Here is a 27,832-nt window from a genome sequence, read left to right on the forward strand (position 1 = left end):
GTCCCTGAATGGCGCAAATGGTTAATGCCCTTAGCTGCTAACCCAAAGCCTGTAGGTTAAAGTCCACTCGGAGGTACCTCAGAGGAAAGGTCTTATAATCTACTTCTATAAAATCATAAAAAACCCTGTGGAACACAGTTCTGCTCACACATGGGGTCACCATGAGTTGGAATCTACTCGACTACAACTTTTTTTTTTTTTTAATAGTTCCTACTGCCTAGGGAAGGAGGCCTGGTGGCACAACAGTTAAGTATTCAGCTGCAAACCGAAAGGCCAGTGGTTAGAACGCACCCAGCTTCTTCGTGGCAGAAAGACCTGGCAGTCTGTTCCTGTAAAGATTACTGCCTAGAAAACCCTATGGGGAAGTTCTACTCTATCACATGGGGTTGCCATGAGTCAAAATCAACTCGAAGCCACCTAACAACAACAACCGCCTAGGGGTATGGGAGGAATCCATGCGACCACACTTGTAAAGCCCTTAGATCAGGCCATGGACCACCATAGGCTCCCAATGAATACTTGCTGGCATGACTGTGGTCTTAGTCTGTCATCATCACCCCCAATTTGCAGCTGATGTGTGTTGTTTTCATCACACAGTTGAGGAAGCTGGCTCTCAGAGAAATGAATGACTTGCCCAAGATCCCACGACCTTGGACCTCAGCTCTGACTGACTCTAAAGCCACAGTATTCAGACAACTGCTGGAGAGGGCGGGGAGTTGAAGAAGGTAGAACACACTGATTTGGGCTGCCATGGCCCGGATGGTTTCTCATTCATTTCTCCAGCTTCAAGGCAGCTGTGCTAAGGCCTGCCTTCCTGGCTCCCACCTTCCATCTCTCCACACTGTGATCCCTCCCCATTCTCCAGCCCAAAACAGTGAGGCTTCCTACCTCAGACCAACTCTTGCCACACTCCCCCGTTCTCCACAGCCAAACATGCATGGTCTCCCTTCCAGCAACCCAACACACATTAATACACCCTCACCTATGCATACCCACAAGCACACTCATATACACACGCTGTCACACAAACACAAAAACATACATACATATGCTCCCATATACCACTCACACACATATCTGCTCAAAGCATACAGATGCTCACTTACGCATGCTCACACACACCTTACACACTCACACACACACAGATACAAAAGGCGTACAGATATACACATGTTCCCACGCACCCACACACCACTCTCACGCACTCATGCACATGCATACACAAACTTACCTACACACACACACACACACACTCCTATGCACACATACTCAACACGCTCTTACAGACACACACACAGATACAAAAAGTACACACATACACACATGTTCCTATAAAAATGTTCCTATACACACTCACAAATGTCTGGGAGCGTATGCACCCTCTCAAAAGCACATACATGACTCACACATGCACTCTTGCCGCCCCTGGCCTTTGACCGCAGGGAAGGCAGCCAGAAATGCAGGTGGAAGCCAGGCTTAAGGTCACACACCATCTCCTTGTAAGACAACAGCTCAGCTCAAGCAAAATTGGTCTCTGGAGGGCCACATATCTCATCCGTTGTAGTTCTCGCTCCATCTCAGACTGCCACCTGGCTGCCCCCAAGACCTGATTTCAGGGCCAGGCCCAGCCCATGGCCTGCACTTTTTCCTCCCTCTCCTCCCCATTTCTGCCTGATTTTTCATCTCGCCATCTGCTACCACCACATGACTCAGGCAGCAGCCAGCAAGCAGGACTCTCCCATGATGACCTCATGAATGTCCCCTTCTCACACCTCTGAGAAGCATCACTAATTGCAGCCACCACTAGAACATTTGTAGGAACCCCAAGTGTAAACAGAGAGGCTTTTCGTTGCTCTTAAGTTGTGCCTCAGAGAGAAATGAGGCTTTCTCTGCCTGCAGTGTTCCCTGCCTCTCACCAGGGGGCAGCACGGGCTCATTTATTTGTGTTCAAATGCTTATTACCCTACCCACCCCCCCCCCCCCCCCCCCAGTGCACAAAGGTTTTGGAGGTTAGAGTGGGAGCTATAAACAATTCTGAAAGGGCAGTGTGTGTGTGTGCGCACACACCTGTGTGTGTATGATGAGGGTAGGTGGTGTGTGACTGTAGAGAAAGATCACTACAATATGGGAAAATTAGTCAAAGGGGAAGACAGAGATTGAATGAGATTCTGGGTACTTACTAATATTGGGGCACAAGTTTGATTCTGAGTTTCTTAATGGCCAAAGCAAAAATAGAACCATGGCTTGGTTCATTAGGTCACCTGCCTCTCCAGGAAAAGACCAAAATTTCACTTGGGGGACTGCTGGGAAATCCACCACACCTTAGTTTATACAGCTTCTCACACCCGGTCTTCCAGATACACTCTGCTTACGTACTGAACCCAATATACTGATTCTTCTTTAAATTTGCCATCTCTCTGTTTTGCCCTTTATTTATTTTTTTATTGTACTTTTTTTTTTATTGTACTTTAGATGAAGGTTTACAGAACAAACTAGTTTCTCATTAAACAGTTAGTACACATATTATTTTATGACATTGCTTAACAAGCACATGACATGTCAACACTCTCCCTTCTCAAACTTGGGTTCCCTATTACCAGCTTTCTTGTCCTCTCCTGCCTTCTAGTCCTTGCCCCAAGCCTGGTGTGCCCCTTTAGTCTCGTTTTGTTTCATGGGCCTGTCTAATCTTTGGTTGAAGGGTGAACCTTAGGAGTGACCTCATTTCTGAGCTGAAGGGATGTCCAGGGGCCATACTCTCAGGGTTTCTCCAGTTTCTGCCAGGCCAGCAAGTCTGGTCTTTCTTTTTGAGTTAGAATTTCGTTCTACATTTTTCTCCAGCTCTGTCCAGGACCCTCTATTGTGATGCCTGTCAGAGCAGTCAGTGATGGTAGCCAGGAACCATCTAGTTGTACTGGACTCAGTCTGGTGGATTGCCCTTTAATTTAAAGTGATAGTTAAGTTCACAAAAAAAAGACCAGACTTATGGGTCTGACAGAGACTGGAGAAACCCTGAAAGTATGGCCCATGGATAACCTTTTAAAAACTCAGTACTGAAGTCACTCCTGAGGTTCACCCTTCAGCCAAAGATTAGACAGGCCCATAAAACAAAAGGAGACTAAATGGGCACAGCAACCCAGGGGAAAGGCCGAGAAGGCAAGAGGGCACAGGAAAGCTACCCAAGGTCAAGAAGGGAAGAGTGTTGACAAGTCGTGGGTTTGGCACCCGATGTCACAAAATGATACGTGTACAGGGCAGTTATCAGTTGTAGCTGGGCACCATCTAGTCTTCTGGTCTCAGGCTGATGTATTCTCTGATTTATGTGGCCCTTTCTGTCTCCTGGGCACATAATTACCTTGTGTCTTTGGTGTTCTTCATTCTCCTTTGCTCCAGTTGGGTTGAGACCAATTGATGCATCTTATATGGCTGCTTGCTAGTGTTTAAGACACCAGATGCCACTCTCCAAAATGGGATGCAGAATGTTTTCTTAATATATTTTATTATGCCAATTGACCTAGATGTCCCCTGAAACCGTGGGCCCCAAATCCCTCCCCACCCTGCCCCCCGCTATGCTGGCCTTCTAAGTCTATTCAGGAAAACCGAACTCTTGATGCCCTCACCTGAGCTGCTCATTCCTGTTTCTTGTCTTGGCAAATGGCAGCATTATTTGACTTGTAACAACCTTAGAGTTGTCCTTGACTCCACTCTTTGTTTACCCTTTACATCCAAGCCACCAGGAAATCCTGTGGGCTCTAACCCCTTCTCACCATCGTTTACTCTGACCTCCCTGTCCAAGCCACCAGCACTGTTCTGTGGACAGTAGCTATGTCTGTTTTGCTAGTTGCTGTATCCTTGTGTCTACAATGGTGCCTGGTACTTACTAGGCCTCAGTAAATAGTGATGAAATGATCGAATATCTCAGAGGTTGTTATGCACACAAAACACAAAAAGATTCAGTTTCTCTAAAAAGAAATGATTTCATGACTATGAAAATAATACTAAACATTTTTTTGAACACTCACCATGGGCCAGGCCCCTTATATATGGGAAGAAGATACTAGATGAAGTGATTGAGGTTCAGAGAAGTAGCAAATTGTACAAGGTCACACATCTATTAGTGAATGGAATAGGTATTTGAATCATATTCATTTATTCAATTCACCAAGTGTTTATTAAGTACCAGTTATATGCCAAAAAAAAAAAAAAAAAAATTTTTTTTTTTTTTATATGCCAGACATTGGTTGGAGAGAACAGACAAATTCCCGGCTCTAATAGAGCTAACGTTCTACTAGAGAGAGAGAGGTACAAGAAATAAAATGTGAGGTTTTTTTTATATGCCAGATGCTGTAAGAAAATAAATTAAGGGAATAAGGAGTGATAGGGGTGCTGTCTAAGGTAGGATGATCAGGAAAGATCTCTTTGAGGAAGTGGCATTTGAGAAGAGACCCGGGTGACACAAGGGAGTGAGCCATAAGTACATGGGTAAAGAGCTAACACCCCGAGGTACACTGATGTTCTCCATGTTCCAGGAACAGCAAGGAAACTGGTATGCTGGTACCCAGGGAGTGAAGGGCAGAAGGGGCCAAAGGGAATTTGTAGGCCAGTGGAAGTCTTTGGATTTTACTCTGAGTGAAGTGGGAAGTCATTAGCAGATTTGAGCAAGGGAAAAACATGACGTGAGATTTTAATAAGGTCACGCTGGCTGCTGAATGGAGAAAGGCCTGACGAAGAGCAAGAGTGGATACAGGGAGATCCTTATGGAGCTGCTACAATGATCCAGGAGAACAATGATGATAACATGGACTTTGGTGGTTACAGTGGAGATGGTGAGACATGACTGGAGTCTAGAAATATTTTGAAGGTAAAGCAAACAGGATTTGCTAATGAATTAAATTTGGCAAATAAAAGAGAGGCATCAAGGATGACCCCCAGGTTGTGTGGCCTCAGCAATAGAGTGAATGGTCATACCATCAGCAGTTATGGAAGATGCTGATGAGGCAGATAGTTAAATGAGTCTGGAGCTGAGGAGGAGAGATCAGGCTAGGAGAGTTACCAGGCTATGGATGGCATTCAAAGTCTTGAGACCAGGTAATATCACCAAAGAAGTGAACATACATAGAGGAAAGAAGAGGTCCAAGGACTGAGCCATGGCACCCCTGGGGCATTCTAAAATTTAGAGGCCAAGAAGAGAAGGAAAAAACAACAAGGAAACTAAGATCATGGGGCAAATGAGTTTGGCAGAAAATCTGGACAGCGTGTGTCTCAGAAGCCAAGTGGAGAGAATACTTTATTCTATAAAGAGAGTAGTCAGCTGCGACAATGCTGCTGGGGAAATGGTCAGTAAGGGGCAGGAAGAGTCATGGTCTCTGGGGTACAGTGGCTGTGGGCACTAAGCAGGGAATCTAGTGTGGAGAGAGGAGTTCCCCAAACTACACCCACAGCCAAACTGTCACCCATCTCTCATCTATGTTTGAGACTCCCACACAGAGAATGAAATCTAGGCTGGTGTGACAGTCACTTCTCATGTTCACAAAAAGGAAGTGGTCTGATAAACATCAATTGACGTGGGCTGAACGGGGGTGGCAGTGGAAGTTTGCATCTGTGGCTAAGTTGGTTTTGATGGATGGTGGGTGGGTCATTCATGGACAGATTAGGAGATGGGTTTGAACTATGAATTTGAATTATATTAGGCAGAAGTGAAACTCATACCTTGTTTCCAGGAAAAAAGTGACATGTGAAAGGAAAGAAGGGAAGGAATCCACACCATAGGAGTCTCTGAATCCTTTGGGTTTGTTCCCTGTCCCCCTTGCTATGGGGGTCAAAGAGGCTGAGCTTGCTTTGGTGGAAAGAGCATGGATTTGGGAGTCAAGCAGCCTTATGAAAGCCTCAAAAGCTGGAAACTGTTCCCCTTTTTACAAATGGGAAAATTAGATTCAGAGAAGTTGTGTTGTTTGCCCAAGGTCAAAACTTGAGCAAAGCCAGCTCTGCCTGATTCCAGAACCTACACTATGGCAGACAGAATGGCACAGCATCAAGTTTAGGCTGTGTAGGTACAAAATCGGAACTGCTCCAGTTATAGATTCAGAGACAGAGTTTATCAAGGAGGGGTCCATGGAGAAGATGTGGTAGAAGTGGCAAGGAAACCACCTTTTACTGAATGTCCGTCATGTGCGAGACACATGCTGTTCTAGAACAGAGGTGTAATGCTATGGTGACCACTTTACAGTCAGAGAAAGTGAGGCTCGAGAAATGAAGTGATTTGCCCAGATCATGGAGCTAGTCAATGGCAAAGGGGGACTCCAAGTGTCTTTGTCCCATGTCAGTGTTTCCTCACTACAACCACTATGAGGTTATTCATTACTTTCTCTACTGATGAAGAAATGGAGGCTCAGACAAGCTAAGTAACACACCCGAAGTGTATTATAAGCTGATAAATCCTGGAGTCTGGGAATGAACCCAAATCTCCTTACCTCCAAGACCTGTGTTCCTTTTTCTGTAACACCACAGACCCTACAGAGATCAGAAAGCTGCAGGTAAAACCTGCTCTCTCCTTTTACTCAGGCTGTGATGATGAACCTGGTGCTTGACTTCACCTAGCTTCATTTGTAAACGACACATTTGTAAAATGAGGACAACCATTACACTTATCTATATGATTAAATAGGAGTCCCTGGGTGGTGCAAATTGTTAAGCACTTGGCTACTAACCAAAAGGTTAGTAGCTCAACCACCCCCTACCCCGCCGCAAGGCACCTCGGAAGACAGGCCTGGTCATTTGCTTCCAAAAGGAGCACACATGGGGTTGCCATGAGTCAAAATCAACTCCATGGCAAATAGTTAAAACTGGTTATATGATTAAAAAGAATTATACCCATAATGTAACATTGTGCCTAGTCAGTGTTCAATAAATGAAAGCTATTTCATCTGGTTATTTTCATTTTAGAGATAAGAAAGCATGTGAGAGTTGATTATTTTCTTCATTCTGTAAAACTAGCAAAGGCTGAAGTCTGGATTCAAAACAAGACATAAGAAATACCAAAGTTCACTCATGCCTCTTCCATTTTAACCAAGGTAAGAAAAGGAGATGAGAACTTCAGGCCCGTGGAATGCATTAGCAAAAGCATGAGATAGGACAGGGCGTATGTGAGGATGATTGGCGTTAGAGAGCACGGAGACATCAAACTTAGCCACCAAGTTGGAGGATAGGGTTGTGAGTGCCAAGATAGGCTCTCTGGGCCTCCATTCAACATTATGCACAAAGTGCCTACCACATGCTAGGCTCTGTGCCTGGCAGAGCTGAGCTCTGTCCCAGGCATTGTTTACAGTTGCCTGGGCTGGCAGTAGCGATAACGCCCTTGCGGACTTTGCCCTTTTCTCCCCGACCCAGCCTTCAGGCACTGAGGTGGTGGGTTATGCACTGTCCTGGAAGGTGACTGTGAGATTGAGGGACCTACTCAGGTAGACCCAAGCCTCATCACCCTCACAGCAACCATATGTGCTGGGTTCTGTTATGCCCATCACTTGAAAGACGAACCTAAGGCTCAATGAGAGTTGATGTGACTTGCCCAAGATCACACAGCTGCAGCAGGACCAAGATTTCAACCCAGGTTAATCTGACTCCAAGGTCAGTGCTCTTTCTTCCTGTTGCTGGGTTAAGCTATTGTCTTCTGGAAGGCATGGGTGGGTGTAATAGGTTAACCATGACTTGAGGCTGCCCAGGCACTAGTGAGAGACAACAGGTCAGGGCAGGTTGAGGGCCTGGGCAAGGACTGATTGGAGAGATGGTCCTAAAATGGAATTGGGGTGAGGAGAGACATGGGTCTAGGGACACAGAGAACCCTGAGATCAGCCTTGTGTCTGCCCCACTTTTGCCCCAGGCCAGCCTGTCTATCTACTACTCCCTTTGCCCAGAGAAAGAACCATGGGCTGGCCTGGGCCAAAGACATCTGGCTGGAGTCCCCACTCTGTCATCGACTAGCTCTGTGACTTGGGGCACATCACTTCACCTCTTGAGCCTCACTTTCCCTGTCCGTAAAGTAGTCACCATATCATTCCACTCTCACGGTTGTCTTGAGGAGTGAATAGAAGTGGTGTGCAGGCAAGTCTCTCACACAGCGCCCAGCAAAAAGCAGGCACTTGTCATACGGCATATCCCAGCATGCTCTGGGCACCATGCCTTCATCATCATCAACCCCCTCCTGGGAACCAGTTCTGGCCTTGTCAGAGAGTCAGCCAGCTGTCAACCCCACCCCAGCTGTTCTGTTAATGAATGACCAGGGTGTAGAGCCTGGCCTATAAGGAGCAGCTAGCCAGAGAGCAGGTGGGAGCCAGGTAAACAGTGGTGGTGGGAACAGAGAGGAGCAGGATGGGTGGCAGGATGGTGTCAGACCTCCTGACAGGGGTGGCCATGGTCCTCCTGGTGCTACTACAGGGCACACAGTCAGTCTACATCCAGGTGAGTCTCTCGGGCCAGCCCACTCTTTGCCTGAAGGCCCCCAAGTTGGGACTCTTGGCTCAAAAGGGGATGCTGGGAAATTCATGGGGAGCAGGGGTAGTACATGGTTCAGTGCTCAGCCCGACACCCAATCACACTCTGAGAACCAAGACAGCTGAAAGGTGGCGGCAGCTGGAAGGCCAAAGGCAATGATGATGGCCATGACAGTAAACTGCTGTTTGCTGAGCACTGCTCTCCATCAGGGTCAGAGTGAGGAACAAGATGAGGCCCCTGCCCTTGATGAGCCAAGTGGGGAGGATACCCCCTTTTATGCTCCAGCAGCTCAGCCAGGTAGAAAGGGGCAGGCACAACAAAAAGTTTCCATAGGGGGCAACCCTTGAGCTGCCTCTCTCCTTGTGGGATGAGCAGGAGGGAGCCAGGCACAGAGGATGCAAGAACAGTCCGTGGAGTCATGGAAGCAAGGCCTGTCTGTGTGGGTAGGAGAGCTCAGAGGGAAGTGTGTGGCCCAGGGCAAGGCTCCCACCCAGGCCTGGGAGTCACATCCCTGACTCTGACAGGCCTCCAGGGAAGAAGAGAATGGGGTCCTGGGAGGTGTGTAGGAGAGTCAGCCTCCCACTGATCCCTGGGCCTAGGGCTCAGCTGCCTCTGGGGCACCATCACGTTGCCATGTCAGCTCAAGGGGAGCATACTGGGTGCCTGCGACTGTGTGGGAACTTGCTTGACCCTCATGACACCCAGAGACCATGAAGTGTGATGATCTCTACTTTTCAGATGAGGGGTCCAAGGCTCGGAGTGGGCAAGATACAGGTGGCCATTTGGGACAGAACTTTCCAGAATAGGGAAGGGTGCAGAGGATCCTGGGGCAGCAGGAATCCTGGGTTCCCTGCTAGAGCCTACTCCAGGCCCAGGTGTGGATACCATCTCATCTTCCCACCCCCACCCCCCACCCCTGCTCCCACCACCCCTGCTCCCACCACCCCAGTACCAAGGCTTCCAGGTCCAGCTGGAATCAGTGAAGAAGCTGAGTGACCTGGAGGGGCAGCAGATGCTCAGCCCCCACCTGGGGACCCAGAGCCTCCTGCCGTCTGTGTGCCAACACCCTGACCTGCCTCTGGACCTCCAGCCTATCTGCACCTCCAAGGAAGCCGCCAGCATCTTCAGAGCCTTGAGTAAGTGTCCCCTACCCCCGCCGGAACTGAGTGAGAGGGGCAGAGCCCCCAGGGCCTCCTCCCAATCCTTGACCATCTTCTGTCTCCTCCCCCAACCCAACCCCTCCACCTCATGTCATTACTATTGAGCACCTAGTGGCTGAGGACAGGGAGAGTCAAACTCAGCTTCTGCCTCTTCAGGACTTTCCTGCTCTTAGCACTGTGTGCCAGGTGGGCTGAGAAGCCTACCTTAAGGACTTCACCAATGGGAGGAAGAGGGTGCACTGGTAAAGCCACAAACAGACAGTGGCTGCAATGCAGTGGGGCGAGAGGGGAAGCCCTGTGGAAACACAGAGGACAGGTGGCATGTCAGTGGGTGGGACAGGGACTCTGGAAAGGCTTCCAAGAGGAAAAGTCATCTAAGCTGAAATATGAGGGATGGGGCGGCTTTGGCCAGGAGCAGAGAGCTATTAGCTGGCAATTACCAAGCACTCTCCTCACAACAAACCTGTCATGTTGATACTCTTTTCTTTCCGTTTGACAGGAATAACTCAGACCCTGAGAATTTAAGTGATTTTGACCAGTCACTGCTAGTTAAGAGAGGACTTGGAATTTGAACCCTCTAACTCTAATTCTAAAGTTCCAGGTTTTTAGCGTGTAAGCAGGATGCCTGTGCAGCTCCCCCAACCCTCTCCTAAGCAGTCCCTCTCTGGCTGCCCGGTTTCAGGTTCACTGACTATTTTTCTTTCCCTGCCCAGTGATTATCTCTAGCGACGACTGTGAGCTGTGTGTGAACGTGGCCTGTACCGGCTGCCTCTGACAAGACCCTGGGTGTCCTGACCCTACAGGGGGCACTTAGCTCCCAAGTCCACTGCCTCCCACCTCACCAAAGCACATTGGTGGGTCACTGGCCACTGTGGTCATTTCCAACCTCCTACAACCAAGGAAGCTGGACCTGATACAAAGCCACTGGGTTCAGGACCTGAGGAGGGCTTAGCCCCTGAGGAAGCCCTGCCGCTGAATAAAGATTCTACACACACAAAGACACATGCCTGTCTGTTCATCCCAGGAGCCAGGGCAGAGCTTCTTGGGAAGGTAAGTAGGTTGGGCAGAAAGGTAGACTAAGGATGCTTGTCAGCAATTTCCCTGAAGTCTCGTCAGTCTAGGCAGTGGATTCATTTAACATCATTTCACATATGAAGGAGAACAGAGTCCAGCCAGGGCAATGAATCGCCTAAGCTCACAGAGCTAAGAAGACCAAGATCTTCCCAGACCCAGCTGACCTTCAATTTGACCTCAAGCCCTACCCCAGCTGCAGAGCAAAAACTTCTGTCTCCTGACCCAAGACAGGAAGGCTTCCTGAAGGAGGCAGGGATGGAGGAGTGGCTGGAGGGAGAATCACGGGGTGCCCACCCTTCCCAGGCAAACCATCAGGGCTGACTCTGCCCAGGGCCTGTCTGAGAAGATAGTTCCTTTGCCTTCCCCCACAGCCCCCTGAGCCCCTGCCTTCTCCACAGCACCCAGGAGACCATGCATTGCTCCACCCACCCAGAAGAGAAAACTTTGCTCCCTCTCTCAGCCCATGCATCCAGGTGCCCTGAGGAATCTTTCCCTGTGATGATACCCATGCCCTTCCATGGCTCCCCAATGCCACCTCTCCAGTCCATCCTGAGCCAGTGGACCATCTGGCCTTGCCCCCTCTGCTTCCTTCCCCTACGCTGGGGAGGAGACCCTGACTGAGCACCTACTCTGTACCTGGCTCAGGACTAGCATCCAGAAAGAAATTACTGTGGGCCTGGAGGAGCCCAAAGGGTTTTACCTGTATTACTTATTTAATCCTCACTCAACCCCATGAAGTAGGGGTCATTGCCATCTCGTTTTACAGACAAGGAATCTGAGGAGAGATGGGTTACGTAACTTGCTCAGAGTCACAGAGCTCACAACAAGCGGAGCCAGGACTTGCACCCAGAGAGTTGGCTCCAGAGTCCAAACATTAAATGATGCTACCACTTCCCACATCTCATCCAGTCCCCCAGCATCCTTGTGAAACAGAATCTGCTATCTCCTCCATTTTCATAGGAGGTAACCCAGTCTCAAAGAGGGGCACACAGCTTGTAAATGGCACAGCAGGCTCAAACCCAGTCCTGTCTAGCTCCCAGACCTACACACTATTCAGGCTAAGCCGTTCCAGTGACTCCGGGCCTTCCTGCCTCTGTGTGTAGTCTACCATTCTCACCTTCCGGATGCCCTCTCCCTTCTCCACCCCTTGTTTATTTTGAAATTCCATCCATTTTTCAAGGCCCCCTCTGCCTGGATTGTCCTGTGATACTCCACCTCCAGTCTCCCCAATCCCCAGGAAGGGCCCTGCCCCTACGTCTTCCCTGGTTCCCTGTAGCTTTGCCAACCACCTTCTCCTCCATGCCTCACCTCCTCACCCACATCTCACCCATTCTCAGCCTGACCCTGGTCCCCCTTTCTCTGGTTGGTTAGTTTTTACCACTTATTGTGTTCCCTTATGCTTATGACTATGAGTCGGAAGCAACTCAGCAGCACTGGGTTTGGTTTTGGTTTTTATGCTTATGACAGGCCTGAACTGAGGGTTTTATATATATTATTTCACCTAGGCTGGGAGGTACATACTATTATTATCCTTGTTTTGCCGAAGGGACTGAGGCACAGAGAAGGAAAGTGACTTTCCTAATGTCACACAGTCCTGGAAGAACTGGGGTTGGAACCCAGGTCTGGGACTGCATAGCCCTTGCTTTCCCCTACCCATGTTACTTCCTCATCCACGTCGGTGGACTTGACCTTGTCTGAAAGTCAGAGCGACTTCCCTCAGCAGAGAAGGCCTTATAGTGCAGCGTGGCCAGAATTGTGCAAGGGATGCAAGTACCAGAGTGCCCTGGGAGCACCAAGGACAGAGAGGGGCACAAAGACTCATCCAGGGGACCAGGAAAGGCTTCTGTAGGAGAGGACACAGGAGCTAAGCCCGTGAGGCTGAGCAGGGACTTACCTGGTTAGAGATGTGGGGAGAGGAGGGGTGCAGAAGTGAGCAGAAGCAGAGGAAATGGTGAGCGGCGTGGCTAGGGGTACTGGGGGACAGCAGGAGGCCATGATGGAGTGGTAGGGGGAGCCAGATCCTGAGGGACCTTGAATACCATGCCCAAGAACTTGGGGCCGATCTCATAGTGGGTCAGTGTCTGTGCTGAACATCCAAACCAGCACAGACTGCTGTGTTCACGTGACTGATGACCCGTGGTGATGGGAAAGAAGAGCAGAAGTTCCATTCCTCATCCCCATGGGAGGCCTGAAGATTCAGGTCCCCTCAGTGCCAGTGTGAGGGGTCTGCCTGGGGTGGGAGTGTGGCTTAGCAGGGAGAGTGGGGTCCTTCCATTCAACACACTAAATCCTGAGCCCCTTAGGCCAAGGCTGACCCGTAGGCATCAACAAAGCTGGATGATGGGTGATCTGATGGGTTAACAAAGGAATGAAGGCAACACCAGGCATTCTGGAAGCTGGTTTATTAGCTGAGGCTTGGGTTGGATCCTGGAAGCACCCAGCAGCTCAGATGGTGGAAGGAGCTGAGCCTCCACTCACCAGGCCCTGCCCAGGCTGTGTCTCCTCACACCCTCCATTCTGGGACAGGGAGGTTGAGCTGCTGGGAATGGGAGTATCATGGGTGACCCTTGGGCAGGAGAAAGGGCTCTCCTGTGGGTGAAGGGAAGAAGGCAGTGAAGTCCATGGTGGCCCTAGCATCCGGCACAGGCAGCGTAGGCACAGATCTCACATATGCTCGGGTCCTGAGCAATGGCCTCTGGACAAGAGAGATGGGGTGTTGTGAGAGTCAGCTCCCTTTCCCCGAATGCCCCTTCTTCCCTTGAGCCAGGGCTTGGCCATCCTCCTATGCAGCCCCAGGAGAGACCCAGCTGTCCTCTGACCAGCTGCACTGTCCACCCAAACCTGGGTGTATGGCCCACTCAAGCTAGACAATCAGAGCAAAGATTCTAAACAGAAAGGAAATACCGTAAGGTCAGAGGAATGGGGACTCAATGCCACCATCCCATCAGTCAGGCTCATCAACTGCTACTTAGAGTTACTTAAAGCTGAGTGCTTAACAGATCCACCAATTGGATCAGAGCTCACTCGTCTCACCAGTCACAACAGAAACCCTCTCTGAAATACCAATCAGAGCATATTGCTTTCTAAAGAGCCAGCAATCAAACAAGAATTCCCAAGCCCCACCAATCAGAGAAGGGACTACTCACCCAGCCTCTGGAGGATCTCCTGGGCATTGGGCTCCTTGCAGATAGGTTGGAGTTCTTCGGGAAACTCCGGGTTGCTACAGAGGATGGGGACCTCAGGCCCAGCTGCCAATCTGGCCTTCCTGTGGTTCCCAATCCTGGGCTTCTGGAGCTCCTGGAGATCCTTGAGCTTCTTCACTGACTCCAGAGGAAAGGAGAAGTCTCCATCCTGAAAGGAGTATGTCCAGAAGGTGACGACAGGCTCAGCCTGCTCCTTGGCAGTTTCCCCCTAAAATGGTCCGTCTCAGCCTCAGTGGCTCTCAAGCGGTATTTCTGGCATATGAGAACAAGACACTCCACTGAGGGGCAATACGTGGTGGTCGGAGCCCAAGCCTCACAGCCGGATTCTGGGCCTGAACCCGGTTTTGCTCTGTGAGCTCGGAAAGGCCATAGCACTCACAGAGCCCTTGGTCTAAACATTCTGTGAGGCATTGAGAAAATGCACGTGAAGAGTCTGAGACACAGTAGGTACCCAACATGGGGGAGCTGTTGCGCTGATGATTAGGGAGAGACGCAGGGTTAGTTCAGGGAGTCCTGGCTCTGTGTGACCACGCCCAGGCTGCGTTCATTCCTCCTTGCCTGAGACTAGTGCCAGCAGATCACCCCAGGCCCCCAGCTCCAGCCTGTGGCCTGGTAGTTGTTGAGAAGCAATAAAAGGCTCCAAGGGTCTGGCTCTGATAATCTGGCCCTTGTGGGTGCCAGTCTGGCCTGTCCCTGGTATCCGCCTGGTGGGCACACCCATCCATCAGGACCTCCAGGTGTTCACCAGGCTCCCAGGTGGGTGCTCTGGCTGCACACAAGACAGAGGAGTAAGATCTGGACTGAGCCCAGCTCTAGCACTTCCCAGCCATCTGGCCATGGGCAGTTAACAGAATTTTTCCCGAGGCCGTTTATCTCTTCTGTACAAAGGGACTAATAATCCCTCCCAGGGGTCAGGGGGCCGCAGTGAGATCCTGGGGAGGAGCCTGGCACATGGAAGCACTCAGAAAATGGACCAATCATTCTCTCTCCCAACAGTTATCTCTCTTCTCTCTACGTAGTGTCCTTTCTCCTCCAAGTTTGAAAGGGAAAGTGTGTGAGGTAGGACTGAGAAGCGAGTCCCTGAGGAAGAACCAGGCCCCAGACACATCCCTCCATCCCCGCTTCTATCAGAGGACAAGCCCTGTGCTCCGTCCAGTGTGGCGTCAGGGGACATACCTGCACAGTGACCCCATCTGCCAGGGCAGCCCAGGCCCCAAGCAGGCACAGTGCAGACAGCAGGAAAGCGTTCATGGCAGCTGTGCCCAAGAGACAGGAGTGGCGGGTTCTGGATGCCAGGGGGAAACACTGGGACTTTTAAAGAGGGCAGGGTTACTCAGTAACCAGGAGTCTTTGTCACTGTTTCATCTGTCTGCAGTCAACTCAGACCTCATCAGATAAGGATCAAGACAGCCCTGGGAGGTAAGAGGCCATTCTTAAAGACTGGCTGAGCCCCACTCCTCCCCTCCCTAGGCACCCAAATTAACCCACAGCTGGACTGGGTCCTGCATTCATCTACCAACCTCATGCACTCAATGACCACTGCTCTGGGCCAGGCCTGTGCAGGGCTGAGGCCTGCAGACCCAGCTCTGCCCTTGCAGATGGAGCCCCAGACAGTGGCAATGCTGGGTTAGGATGGTGGGCAAGAGGGCAGCACGAGGGCTGGGGGTACGTGGAGTGGCCACCTCACCAGCTCAAGGGCAGAAGAGTTCAGCACATTTTCCCAGAGGAGGTGCTGCCAGTGCTGAGTTCTGGAGAGTGGGTAAAAACTGGAGAAGGGCCAGGGGGTGGAAGACCATTTCTTGCAGAGGGTGTTACACTTGGGTCAGGCAGGAGTTGAGGCAGGCCTGGAATATCTAGCAAAGTGTGAGTAATTGGGTGTCTGTGAATGATGAGAGATGAGGCTGCAGACAAAGGCAGGTGCCAGGTTTGGCTACTGTGGTTCTAAGGAAGGACCCAGGTACTGCCTGGCTTCGAAGCCCTTCTGCTACCCAATTTTGATGTGTGTGAACTTGAGCTAAATTTCTTCCCTCTGTGAGCCTGTGTTCCCTTCACCAAACATGCTTCCCTGCCTTTGAACATACTGTTCCATCTGCCTAGAAGGCCTTTCCTTCCTGTCACTGGGTGAACTCCTACTCAAACTTTAAGGCCCAGCTCAAATAACCCCCACCGCATCCCCAGATAAATAACCTCTCAGTTCGCATAGAACCAGGTACTTTGCTCTACCATGGCTCTGGTTGGGTGAGATTGCTCAGGTGTGTGTCTATGCCCTACTAGACTTTGATCCCCGTTAAGACTGCCCACAGCACGGTGTGTGTTCACTGTGTGCTCTGTCATGAGCAGGGGTCTCCAGTACACGAAAGGGAGGGTAGCCTCTAGATCCCCCGTCGTTCTATTCTACAAACCCTGCCATACAAGCTTGTGGGCAGATGCCAGGACAGTTCCTGGGAGTGGAGGAGGGGCAGGAATTCCTGATTATAAAAGTCAATATTGAAGGAATCGGAGGAAGCAGAGCCTGACAAGGAGGGAGCTCCAAAGGTGTCTATCCCTCAGGAGGGACAGGAAACACTTGGTCCATCTGCCCTCCCAGGCCTGTCCTTAGGGCAAGGCTGGACCTCCCTTCTCTTCCTGGTGTGTGTATATGTGTGTGTGTATGCATACATGTGTTCCTGGATGTCAACAAGTGTAGTCCATCCAGCCACAGGTTGGCTCTTGCTGGCTGAGTGCAGGGTGGCAGTGGGTCGCAGGGGAAGGTCAAGGACAGGAGTGGGGTTGTGAAGGGCTAGAGAAATGAAAGAGATATGTTAGGAATTTACAGATGGGGTTGGGTGGAAGATGAGCTAGAGGCAGAATTAAAGGTAGAATTTCTGCGATTGGGATGGAGATGAACTTCTGGTACAGACCAGGTTGCAGCTAAGGTTGGTGCCAGGGTGGACCTGGGGTTTGTGTGGAGTGCGCTGGGGTGAGGACGGAAACTGGGTTAAGACCAGCACTAGGCTACGGGTTGGGATTGGGATTACCTTAGAGAAAAACTGAGGCAGCAGTTAGGGATGGCATCTGAAGTTAGGATTCAAGTTGGAGTTTAGGTTAGTTTCAGGGCTAGAATGGTGCTAAAGTTGGGATTGGGGTAAGGGTTAGGGTCACGTTTGGAATTGGGGGTACAGTTAGGATTAGGTTGATGTGGGGCTTATAGCTGAGTGGAGATAGTTTTGGGTTTAGGTTAGGGTTCATTGAGAGTTGGGATTGGAGTTGAGTTTGCAGCTGAAGTTGGAGGTGTGGTTGGGGTTGGGTTTATGATTGAGGTTGGGGCTGGGATTAAGTGTGAGGTTGAAGCTGGGTTGGGATTTGGTTTAGCTTTAAGGATGGGGCCTGGGTGGTGCCAGTACAGGCTGAAGGAGCCTTTTTTTCTGGCTTAGCTTGTTTTTTCACCCATTCTCTTCTAAGGTCCATTGGGGTGGGGTTAAAGGAAGAGGACTTTGGCTCTTGAAGTCTCTCTTCCTCCCACAGTGCCCTGGCCTAGGCTTACCTGCTGCAAGGTAGGGATGGGAAGGTTGCGGGATGATGTTTTTACACGCTGTGGGAAAGAGGAAATGGCTCCCAGGCCTCAGCCTTTTGGTTCTGCCCCACCCAAACTCACCTCTGACGTCTACCCTGGGAAGTAGGAACCGACTCCCCTTCTCTTGGCCCCTACTCTCTCTGCCCAGCCTGAGCCCAGGTCTGAGTCCAGGCCCATTCCCTGCTCCCCAGGCCTCTGGGGTTTTGGTGACCTTGCTACAGTTCCAGTGTGCATGTTATAGTTGAGTCCACTAAGGCTTAGTCCTCCCAGGCCTGATTCTGCTTCAGGAACCTGTGTTGAAGATGCTGGAAGGTGGATCTTGGAGCCCCCCGAGAACCTGGCCCCCAGAAGCACACCCTGAGTCCCGAGGCCTTGGTCCCAGATACCTCTAACCTCTCCTCATTCCTATATGGGTAGGTGGTTGGTCTGAGGCTGTTTGGGTTCCCCACACTCCAAGGATTACCTTTTCTGGCAAATTCTTGCTCCTCTGTAGCATTCCAGAAGAAAGCCCAGACTCTTTCGGCTTTTATTCAAGGCCCTTTATGATCAACCCCCTGCTGAGCTTGCCATTCATCCAAGATCCCAAAGGGCTCTAAGGGAGTAGATTGGGAAGTAGGGGGCCCAAGCCGGGTGTGCTGGTAGGCAAAAGAGGTCAGGCTTTGGAGCCAGGCAACCCTGAGTTAGAATCCCAGCTCCCTCATTTAACGGCTGTGTGTCCCAGGGCCAATCACTTAACCTTCCTAAGCCTCAGTTTCTGCATCCGAATAATGGAGACAATAACAGCTGTACTGCAAATCTCGAATTTTCTAGATAACTTTGCTAACCTTCCCCTACCCCCAGCAAGTCTGGGTTACGACCTTCCCCACCTCCTCTGTACTCTGCCAGCCTCCTCTACCTCCTCTCATCATAAAACTTATCAAGCTCTGTCTCGCCCACTAGCCTGTGACCTCCTGAGATCAGGGACTGTCTTGCTCCATTGTGGCCCCAATGTCCACACAAGGCCTGGCACTTAGTGGAATCAGGATGGTTGCCCTATTTGTAACACTCATAACATTAACAGAAGCAACTAACATTCCTCATTCACTCACTCTGTGCCAGGCACTGGGCTAAGGGTTTTACAGGCATGGAAACCAGACCCACCCCCTAAAACCCAGCTGCCCCTCGCCCACTGCCAGAAGCTGCTGACACTCTGCTCTGCAGCTGGGCGGCCCTCTGGTCTCTGTGAGGCTCTGATCCTATTCCTTTTGGCCAAAAGTTTGCTTAACTCTGGGGTTTTGGTGACCTTGCTACGGTTCCAGCATGCATGTTAAAGTTGGGTCCACTAAGGCTTAGTCCTCCTAGGCCTGATTCTGCTTCCCTGCAGGCCCAGAGGCCTCAGCTAACCTTAGCAGGAGAGACCTGGAACGGGGCAGAGAGGGGAGCCTGGAGACTCCAGTACTGATCTGTGTGACCTCGGAGGAGGTGTGGTCCACATTTCACACCATCCCATCCTGTTTATAAATGTGTCTTGAAGGCTGGTAAAAAAAAATCTCTGGTTCCTATAAGAACCCAGAACTACCTGAGAAGGCATTGCAGTGTATGTGAGCCTCCTAACAGCCCTGAGAATATGTAGAAATAACTATAACCCCACTTTCCAGATAGGTAAACTAAAGCTCAGAGGCTCAGAGAGGTTAAGAAACCATGACTTGACTAAGGTCACACACAGGACTGTACCGGTTGTGCACTGCACAAGGGCTCCCAGCCAGCAGACAGGGTAAGTGTAGACACAAGTGTGGGACCACCTCAGCCTAGAGGAAGGCACAACTTTTAACATCACTGCCCGGTGGATTCACAACAGCTGTGGTCACATATCAGTAAATTCCAGAACAAGGATATTAAGCCAGTTCTCTTGAATGCCAAAGAAAAGCCTAAGCTTCTCTCCTCATTCACACCTGCTATACTGTCTTTCTAAAGTCATATTTAGAGAAGAGAGTGGCTACTGAGTCAGACCCTACGAATGGTGCCCATTTTACAGAGGGGGAAGCTGAGGCTCTCAGAAGGGAGTGCCCAATGACACACAGCAAGTGGATGGCTGAGTTGAAATTTGAAGCCTGTAGGCTTGAGCCCAAGCTTAGGTTTGGGCAGAGGCCTCCCTCTACCCTCAGGGCCCTAGGGTAGGCCGGCTTTCCTTTGATGCTAGAGGGGCATCTGGGGAGTGGATGGAGGGTGTGTCTGCTTGTTTGCTCAGTAGAGTCATCTCACGCCCCTCTGGCCTGGCCAAGATGAGGCGGTGGGGGAGATCCATTCACCATCTGCTCCCCACCCAGGCAGCAGCTGCCTCCTCCTCCTCCACTCCCAGCCTGCTGTACCCAAAGGAGGGGACGTGGCTGCAGCTCCCTCTATGTGGCTCACAGAAAGGAGACGTGGTGTCGGCCCTCCAGAGCGCACAGGCTAGATGGAGGAGAGGACATGAGCCCAGGCATGCAGGCTCCAGAGGGAACACACAGCCGTCGAGGATAGACCTGGTGCAAGGTCAGGGGATGCTTGCAAGAGTTGGCATTGGAACTGAGCCTTGATCGGTGGGAAGAGTTGGGCCCATGGAGATGGGGAGGAAGGGCATTGTAAGTGTAAGGCAAAGGCAAGGCAGCAGAAAGCATGTAGGAGTGAGAGAGGAGGTGGATTGGGTTGAAGCAGTGTCTAGAGGGGTGTGGACAGCACCCCCAAAACGGAGGCTTTGAATACCAGGCTCAGGAGTTTGATCACAGCATGGAGCCCTGGTGGCTCATACTGAGAATGGACTGTCCAGATGTGGCTAATGCACTAGTCCAGGAGTGAAGGGATATGTTCTGCCCTGGTAGGGCCCAGGGTGGGTAAGGAGTGGATTTGAAGGACAGTGTGGCAGTAGAATCACTGGTCTTGGCAACTTGGCAATGGACGACATATGAAGAGAGGGTGGTAGGAGGGAGGAAGGAAGGAGGGAAAGATCATTCCTTGGGGCCTAATATGAGCCAGACTCATGCTGGCTGCTGTCCGACTACTCACTGATGGTTACACCACTTTGAGGTAAGGCATTTCATCTCCATCTTACAGCTGAGGAAACTGAGACCCAGAGAAGTCAGCTTCTTGCCCAGATGGAATTCTAGGCCCTTCTAACGCCAAAGTCTATGTTCCTCCCATTGCCTCGTGCACTTTGCTGGCCTCTGGGGCCTGCAGGGAACATGCTCTGCTGCAGACTGGGCAGCTCAGGACACACCAGCTTCTGGAGTGGCCAGGAAGGCTTGGTGGGGCAGAACAGGAGCCGACTGAGATCTGGGCACCAGCTCTAAGGGACAGAATGGCAGAACAGCGACAGGTATAAGAGCAGCCATGTGATGAGAGAAGGGAATTAATGTGTATCAGGCTCACAGGGCCTAATCCTGACAGTGCCTGGGAACTCAGATGGACCCCAGGCAGGCGTCTCTCAGGACATGGGCCCTTGAGAGGAGACGGAGTGGCTAGCCAGCCACCAGAGCCAGAATTAGAGCGAGAAGCCCGTTGACAGCCATTTTCCCCCTCCAGGCAGAATGCTTTCTCTATCTGCAGCACGTAAGTACACACACACAGTCACATATCTAGTCACATGACTACGCAGTTACACACAAAGGCTGCACAAGCACACACACACACACGCAAAACCATATGGTCACAATCATTGTTACACAACCACCTGCAGTTACCTTGACTTTGAGTTAGCCAGGGCCGGGAAGTACAATCACACAGAGATGAACGTGTGTGCACACACACACAGGGTCACACAAGCTTATGCACTCACACTCTCACATGGACTCAGAGAAATGTTCCCAGGAAAGCCTGTCTACAAAGGTCATTCAGGCATGGGAATGGTGAGAAGTATCCCCAGACGTCTTTATTGCCATTATCTGGGACAGGAAGTTGCCTCTCTGGCCTTTTGAGGGCTGTGGTGTAAGATGAATGTCATCCACCCAGTGACGTCAGCTCAGGCCCCACTCCGAGGTGGGGTAGGGCGTGGTAGCTGGCCCTGAGGGAGGTCAAGGGCAATGGGAGTGTTGTGAAGAGGCAATAGCCATAGAGCAATGGGAGGAGCAGACTGGAGAAAGGCAGATCTGGGTTCCCGACTTCTCCCAACCTCTCTCACTAGCTGTGACCTTGGGCCACTTCTCCGAGTGGCAATGTCCAGCAGTAAAACGGAGATAAGGACACCAACTTCACAAGGCAGTAGGGAGTGCTACCTCAGATAATAGCCATCAAGTACTGGGCAGAGGGCTTGGCATGGAATAAGCACCTGGCAAATGGTGGCAATAATCATAATGTTCGTGATGGTCACAGAAGTTGGTGCGAGTGTGTGGAGACACCGAGGGCCACGGAGGCTCAGCAGCAGGGCTGGGAGGGTAAGGGTGGAGTGCCAGTGGAGGGTGTACACCTGGCCCTGTCCCAGCCCTCTCCACACCTGCCTAAACAATGCCACTCTCCAGCATCAGTTGGTCCCAGAGGAGTAACTGGGAGACTCGGTGTTTGGGGTTGATGGTGGAGCAACCATCCCCCACCTTACCCTTGTAGTAGGGGAGCAGTGGGTATGAGGAGGGCTGCAATGGGGTAGCAGACACAGAGGCAGCTCTGGAGTTGGCCCCACCATTTGTTGCTGAGAACCAGAGGGAATTCCTGGCTTTCTCCACCAAGCTCTGATGCGAGAGAGAAAGGGCCCAGATTGTGAGAGCTGGCTACTGGGGTCCCCGTCTTTCTTTATCCCTGGGGGCTACAGAAAAAAGACAGTCCCAAGGGTAAAGGAGACCTTCCAAAAAGGGCAAGGTACACAGCTGGCAGCCCTCCGCCCTCTGGTGGTCACAGGTGCTTGCTGCAGCTTCATTGTGAAGGGTTTAGCTTTGTTCTAAGGCCCCATTTCCTATTAGCCCACGGAATAACACCAAAAACCAGTTGCCTTTGATCGACTGACTCATGGCAACTGCATGTGTCAAAGTAGAACTGTGCTCCATAGGCCTTTCAATGGCTAATTTTTTGGAAGTAGATCACCAGGCCTTTCTTCCAAGGTGACTTTGGACAGACTCAATCTCCAACCTTTTTCAGTTAGCAGCCGAGAGCGTGTTAACCATTCGTACCACCCAAGGACTTCAGTTCATGGAATCGTGCTGAGGAATTGAGAGTGCAGGTAATGGAGCGGAGGCCAAGGCTTGAAATCCCAGCTATATTGCTGCTGTTATTATTACCTCCACCGCTTAAAAGCTCAACGACCCTGAGCAAGTGACATAATTTCTCAGTGGCTCAGGCTCATTTGCAAAATGAGATTGATAATTTCAAAATCACTCCTGAAAATCTTTTAGGAAGGTACCATGTTGATAAACATACCATGTCTCAGTAAGCTCAACATGGCCAGTTTTTCCAGCTCTTGGTTAGGGTCTGAGCACTAGATGTAGCTGGCTTGCATCCAAGGGCAATGTTGTCTGAAGTATGTCAATCTTTACCCACTGGAATCATACTCCATGGTGAGAGCACGCAGAGGTACACAGAAACAGGCACCACTTACAGCCTCACATTTGAATGTACCACCTTGCTCTCACTGTAGCACACGTTTGTCAGAGGTGGATACTCCACTGTGTTATTTAAAATTTCCATTCTTTCTATTTTTGGCCAAGTGTATATAATTGAATTTGTGTGGTTTGTTTGAATGCATTCATAATGTAACTCCATTGTACCCCACCTCCCTGAAGTTGTTTCCTTTTCTGTAAAATGGGGCAACAACAGTACTACATCATCAGGTTATTGTGTATGTAAGACAGTGTGTGTAAGAATTTTAAATTGCTGCCAGGAAAATGATATTCTCCATCTCTCTTCCTCCAATTTTCCCTAACTAGCTGTGTGGCTTTGGGCAAGTCAGTTCCCTCTCTGGGCTGCAATGATCTCAACAGCAGAATGTGGGGATGTGTTAGATGATTTCTATGGCCCCTTCTAGCTTGAAGGTTTTAGGACAGTTCTGTGATCCAGACATTTAGATGCAGCGAACGCTTTTACGAATGCTAACTGTCAAATACAAGGTTTTTCGAGGACTGCTTTACCTGACTGGCAAGGATCACATCTATATACAGCAGCCCTCAGCACACTATAACATGGTAAAAAGCCTTGAGAACGAACTGTGTGCCTTAATGATCTTACTTACCTTCTTCATTTGAGCAGCACAAAGGTGCACTACAGCTGCACCTGAACAAGCACAGCTGTCCACTTAACTTTGCCCCTACTACATCCTTCAGAGCCACTGCTGACGACCAGAACTTACCTGTGATGGGAGTAAAGTCCAGCCCCTACCACCTGAGGGACACACACACTGGGTGGGGACACACACACTGTCTCTGCCTTAGGACAATTCCTTTGCTTTAGGGGGCAGTGGGATAAAATGGAACAAGCTTTGGAGTCAGGCCTAGACTGAATTATCCCAGATCCTCTACTGGTTAAGAGAACTTAGGCAAGTTAACCTTTCAAGCCTCAGTTTCCCCATGTGTAAAATTGAGGTAAACAGATGTTTCTGGCAGAGCTATGTGGGTTAAATTAGAAGCAGTCAGAGTCCTTGGGCAGGGTTATAGAATTGATGGAAAGATCTTCCCTTCTGGGCTGAGACAGACCTGAGGTTCAAACCACTTCTACCAGTGTTGCTGACCTGGCCACTGCTTAGAGCCCGAGTCCACATCGATAAAACAGGAATACCACCACTTATAGGACTGCTGTGCTTGGACCTTTATTAGCAACCCAACGCTTGTTCTCCTTCTTTAAGTTCCATCCCCATGCTAACCTAGCTTCCATGCCTGGGATTCAAAGTAGTGGTGTAAACAGAAACACCTTCTCCCGATGTTTAGGACCTGCTGTTGTTGCTAGGTGCTGTCCTGTTGATTCTATGTACAACAGAACGAAACAATGCCAGGTCCTGCACCATCCTCACAACGTTGCTATGCCTGAGCCCGTCGCTGCAGCTACTGTGTCAACCCATCTCTCTGAGGGTCTTCCTGTCTTTCGCTGACCCTTCGCTTTACCAAGTATGTCTTTCTCCAGGGACTCGTCCCTCCTGATAACATGCTCAAAGTATATGAGATGAAGTGTTGCCATTCTTGTTTCCAAAAGCACTCCAGTTGTACTTCTTCCAAGACAGATCTGTTCATTCTTCTGGCAGTCTATGGTATATTCAGTATTCTTTGTCAACACCATAATTCAAAGGCATCAATTCTTTGCTCTTCCGTATTCACTGTCCAGCTTTTGCATGTATATCAGGCAACTGAAAATACCAGGGCTTGGGTCAGGCACACCTTAGCCCTCAAAGGGACATCTTTGCTTTTTAACACTTTAAAGAGATCGTTTGCAGCAGATGTGCCAGTGCAGTATGTCATTTGATTTCCTGACTACTACTGCTTCCAGGGGCACTGATTGTGGATCCAAGTAAGGTGAAATCCTTGACAATTTCAATCTTTTCTGTTTACCATGATGTTGCTTACTGATCCAGTTGTGAGGATATTTGTTTTATGTTGATGTGTAATCTTTGATCTTCATCAGTAAGTACTTCAAGTCCTCTTCAATTTCAGTAAGGAAAGTCGTGTCAACTGCATAAAGCAGGTCGCTAATAAGTCTTCCTCCAACCCTGATGCCCCATACTTCTTCATACAGTCCAGCTTCTTGGATTATTTGCTCAGCATACATACTGAATAGGTATGGTGAAAGGATACAACTCTGATGCACATCACTCCTGACTTTAAACCACGCAGTATCCCCTTGTTCTGTTCGAACAACTGCCTCTTGGTCTATGTACAGGTCCCTCATGAGCACAATTAAGTGTTCTGGAATTCCCATTCTTCACAGTGTTACCCATAATTTGTTATGATCCACTCAAATGCCTTTGCATAGTCAATAAAACACAGATAAACATCTTTCTAGTACTCTCTGCTTTCAGTCAAGATCCATCTGACATCGGCAATGATATTCCTCATTCCATGTCCTCTTCTGAATCCAGCTTGAATTTCTGGCAGTTCCCTGTCAATGTGTTGCTGCAACCATTTTTGAATTATCTTCAGGAAAAATTTTACTTCCATGTGATACTAATTATATTGTTCAACAACTTCCGCATCCTGATGGATCACCTTTCTTTGGAATGGCCACAAATATGGATCTCTTCCAGTCAGTTGGCCAGGTAACTGTCTTCGAAATTTCCTGGCATAGACAAGTGAGTACCTCCAGCACTGCACTCATTTGCTAAAGCATCTCAATTGGCATTCCATCAATTCCTGGAGTCTTGTTTTTTGCCAATGCCTTGAGTGCAGCTTGGACTTCTTCCTTCAGTGCCCATTGGCTCTTGATCATATGCTACCTCCTGAAATGGCTGAACATCAACCAATTCTTTCTGGTACAATGACTCTGTATATTCCTTCCATTTTCTTTTGATGCTTCCTGTGTTGTTCAATATTTTGCCCGTAGAATTCTTCAGTATTGTGACTTGAGGTGTGAATTTTTCTTCAGTTCTTTCAGTTTGAGAAATACTGAGCATGTTCATCCCTTTTGGTTTTCTAACTTCAGGTGTTTGCACATTTCATTGTAATATTTTACTTGGTCTTCTCAAGCCACCCTTTGCAATCTTCGGTTCAGCTCTTTTACTTCATCATTTCTTCAATTTGTTTTAGCTGCTCTACGTTCAAGAGCAAGTGCCAGGGTCTCTTCTAGCATCCATTTTGGTCTTTTCTTTGTTTTTTTAATGATCTTTTGTTTCCTTCATGGATAATGTCCTTGATGTCATCCCATAGCTCATCTGGTCTTCGGTCAAGATGAAAAAATTGAAGATATTTTTTACAACTTCTGCAGTCTGAAATTGACCAAACATGCAAAGATGCATTGATAATTACTGGTGATTGGAATGTGTAAGATGGAAACAAGGAAGAAGGATCAGTACTTGGAAAATATTGCCTTGGTGAATGCAACGACACCAGAGATCGCATGATAACATTTTGCAAGATCAATGACTTCTTCCTTGCAAATACCTTTTTCAACAACATAAACAGCAACTATACATGTGGACCTCGCCAGATGGAATACGCAGAAAACAAATGGACTACATCTGTGGAAACAGAGACAGAGAAGCTCCATATCATCAGTCAGAACAAGGCCAAGGGCCAACTGCAGAATGGATCATCAATTGTTCATATGCAAATTCAAGTTGAAGCTGAGGAAAATTAAAATAAGTCCACTGGAGCCAAAATACAACCTTGAATATATTCCACCTGAATTTAGGACCTGTAGAAGACTCGAATAGCCAGTACCCCACCCCAGGCCTTTTTAAATCACTGCCTAGCCCTCTGCCTCAGCAGTCTTACCTTGCCAGAGTAGCTCTTTCAAACTGGGAAGTTTCCTGAGCTGGTATTTACTACCTGTCCTGGGCAAGTCTGTACCTGCTAATGGCAGGAAATGTGGCTTTTTTAAATCTCTGGATCTCTCCCAGGAGGGGCTTGACACAGAGTGTGTGCTCAGCAAATGTTAAGAAATGCTCCACTTCCACCTTTTAGAAATAGCTTTCTAGAAAGGCAGTGCCGGGACAAGACAGGGGTTAGACTAGGGGCAAGGGTAGAGTTGGAGCTGTGAGATCCCCTTGGAAAGAGAGAGAGGAGCTTGTAAAAGCACGAGACTTGGAGTCAGATGATCTGGACTCAAACCTCAGCTCTGTCACTTGCCGGCTGAAAGATTTGGGTAAGTCACTCTTATCTCTCGATCTATGCCGATTCCGTGTCTGTAAAACAAAGATCACAGTATCTACTTACCGCAGTACCTGGCACATGAAGTACTCCATAAGTACTAGCCATTTATTACTATAATAATAGTAATAATAGGCTAATACGTATGTGCCAAGTACTATTTTTAACTATTTAAAAGCAGTAATTAATTTAATATCACTACAGCTTGGAGGTAGGTATTATTATCCTCATTTTATAGGCACTATAAAATGATTTTTTTTTTTTTTTTTTATAAAATGAGGAAAATGAGGCTCAGGGAAATTAAAGAAGTTCCCCCAAGTTTGCAGAGCTAGCAAAATACTCAATAAAGGGCAGCACTTACTGTTATGAGCCAGCAATGCATGGGACACAATCTCAGAGACGCCAAGGATGGACTTGCAGGGTTTCTGGGTCTGGACTAGCTTCAGTCTTGTTCCCTTAATTGCAGCAAATGATGCAAACTAATTGGTGTTGTAAATAGAGTTAACATAATATATTTATTTTAAGTGCCATTCATGCATATCAGTTCTGGCAGCAACAATCCTAATGACACTTGGAGTATCTCTTTACAGCACTAAACAATTACAAAGAAAGGGTGCCGTTCATCATAGAAGC

The 27,832-nt window shown here is 49.2% G+C and overlaps 2 protein-coding genes across 2 annotated transcripts; one reads left to right on the forward strand and one right to left on the reverse strand.

The window, feature by feature from the left end:
• Positions 1–6,940: 6,940 nt before the first annotated feature.
• Positions 6,941–10,716, forward strand: GUCA2B (guanylate cyclase activator 2B). Its single transcript, XM_003415533.3, has 3 exons — positions 6,941–8,451; positions 9,434–9,620; positions 10,358–10,716. The coding sequence occupies exons 1-3, from the start codon at positions 8,362–8,364 to the stop codon at positions 10,417–10,419; spliced, it is 339 nt and encodes a 112-aa protein (XP_003415581.1). The 5' UTR covers positions 6,941–8,361; the 3' UTR covers positions 10,420–10,716.
• GUCA2A (guanylate cyclase activator 2A) lies at positions 9,455–25,915 on the reverse strand. The gene is made up of 3 exons (XM_003415534.3): positions 15,098–25,915; positions 13,865–14,069; positions 9,455–13,413 (listed from the first exon to the last, which is right to left on the reverse strand). The coding sequence occupies exons 1-3, from the start codon at positions 15,170–15,172 to the stop codon at positions 13,349–13,351; spliced, it is 345 nt and encodes a 114-aa protein (XP_003415582.1). The 5' UTR covers positions 15,173–25,915; the 3' UTR covers positions 9,455–13,348.
• Positions 25,916–27,832: the final 1,917 nt, after the last annotated feature.

This window comes from Loxodonta africana, chromosome 3 (genome assembly GCF_030014295.1).
Source record: "Loxodonta africana isolate mLoxAfr1 chromosome 3, mLoxAfr1.hap2, whole genome shotgun sequence".
Lineage (NCBI taxonomy): Eukaryota > Metazoa > Chordata > Mammalia > Proboscidea > Elephantidae > Loxodonta > Loxodonta africana.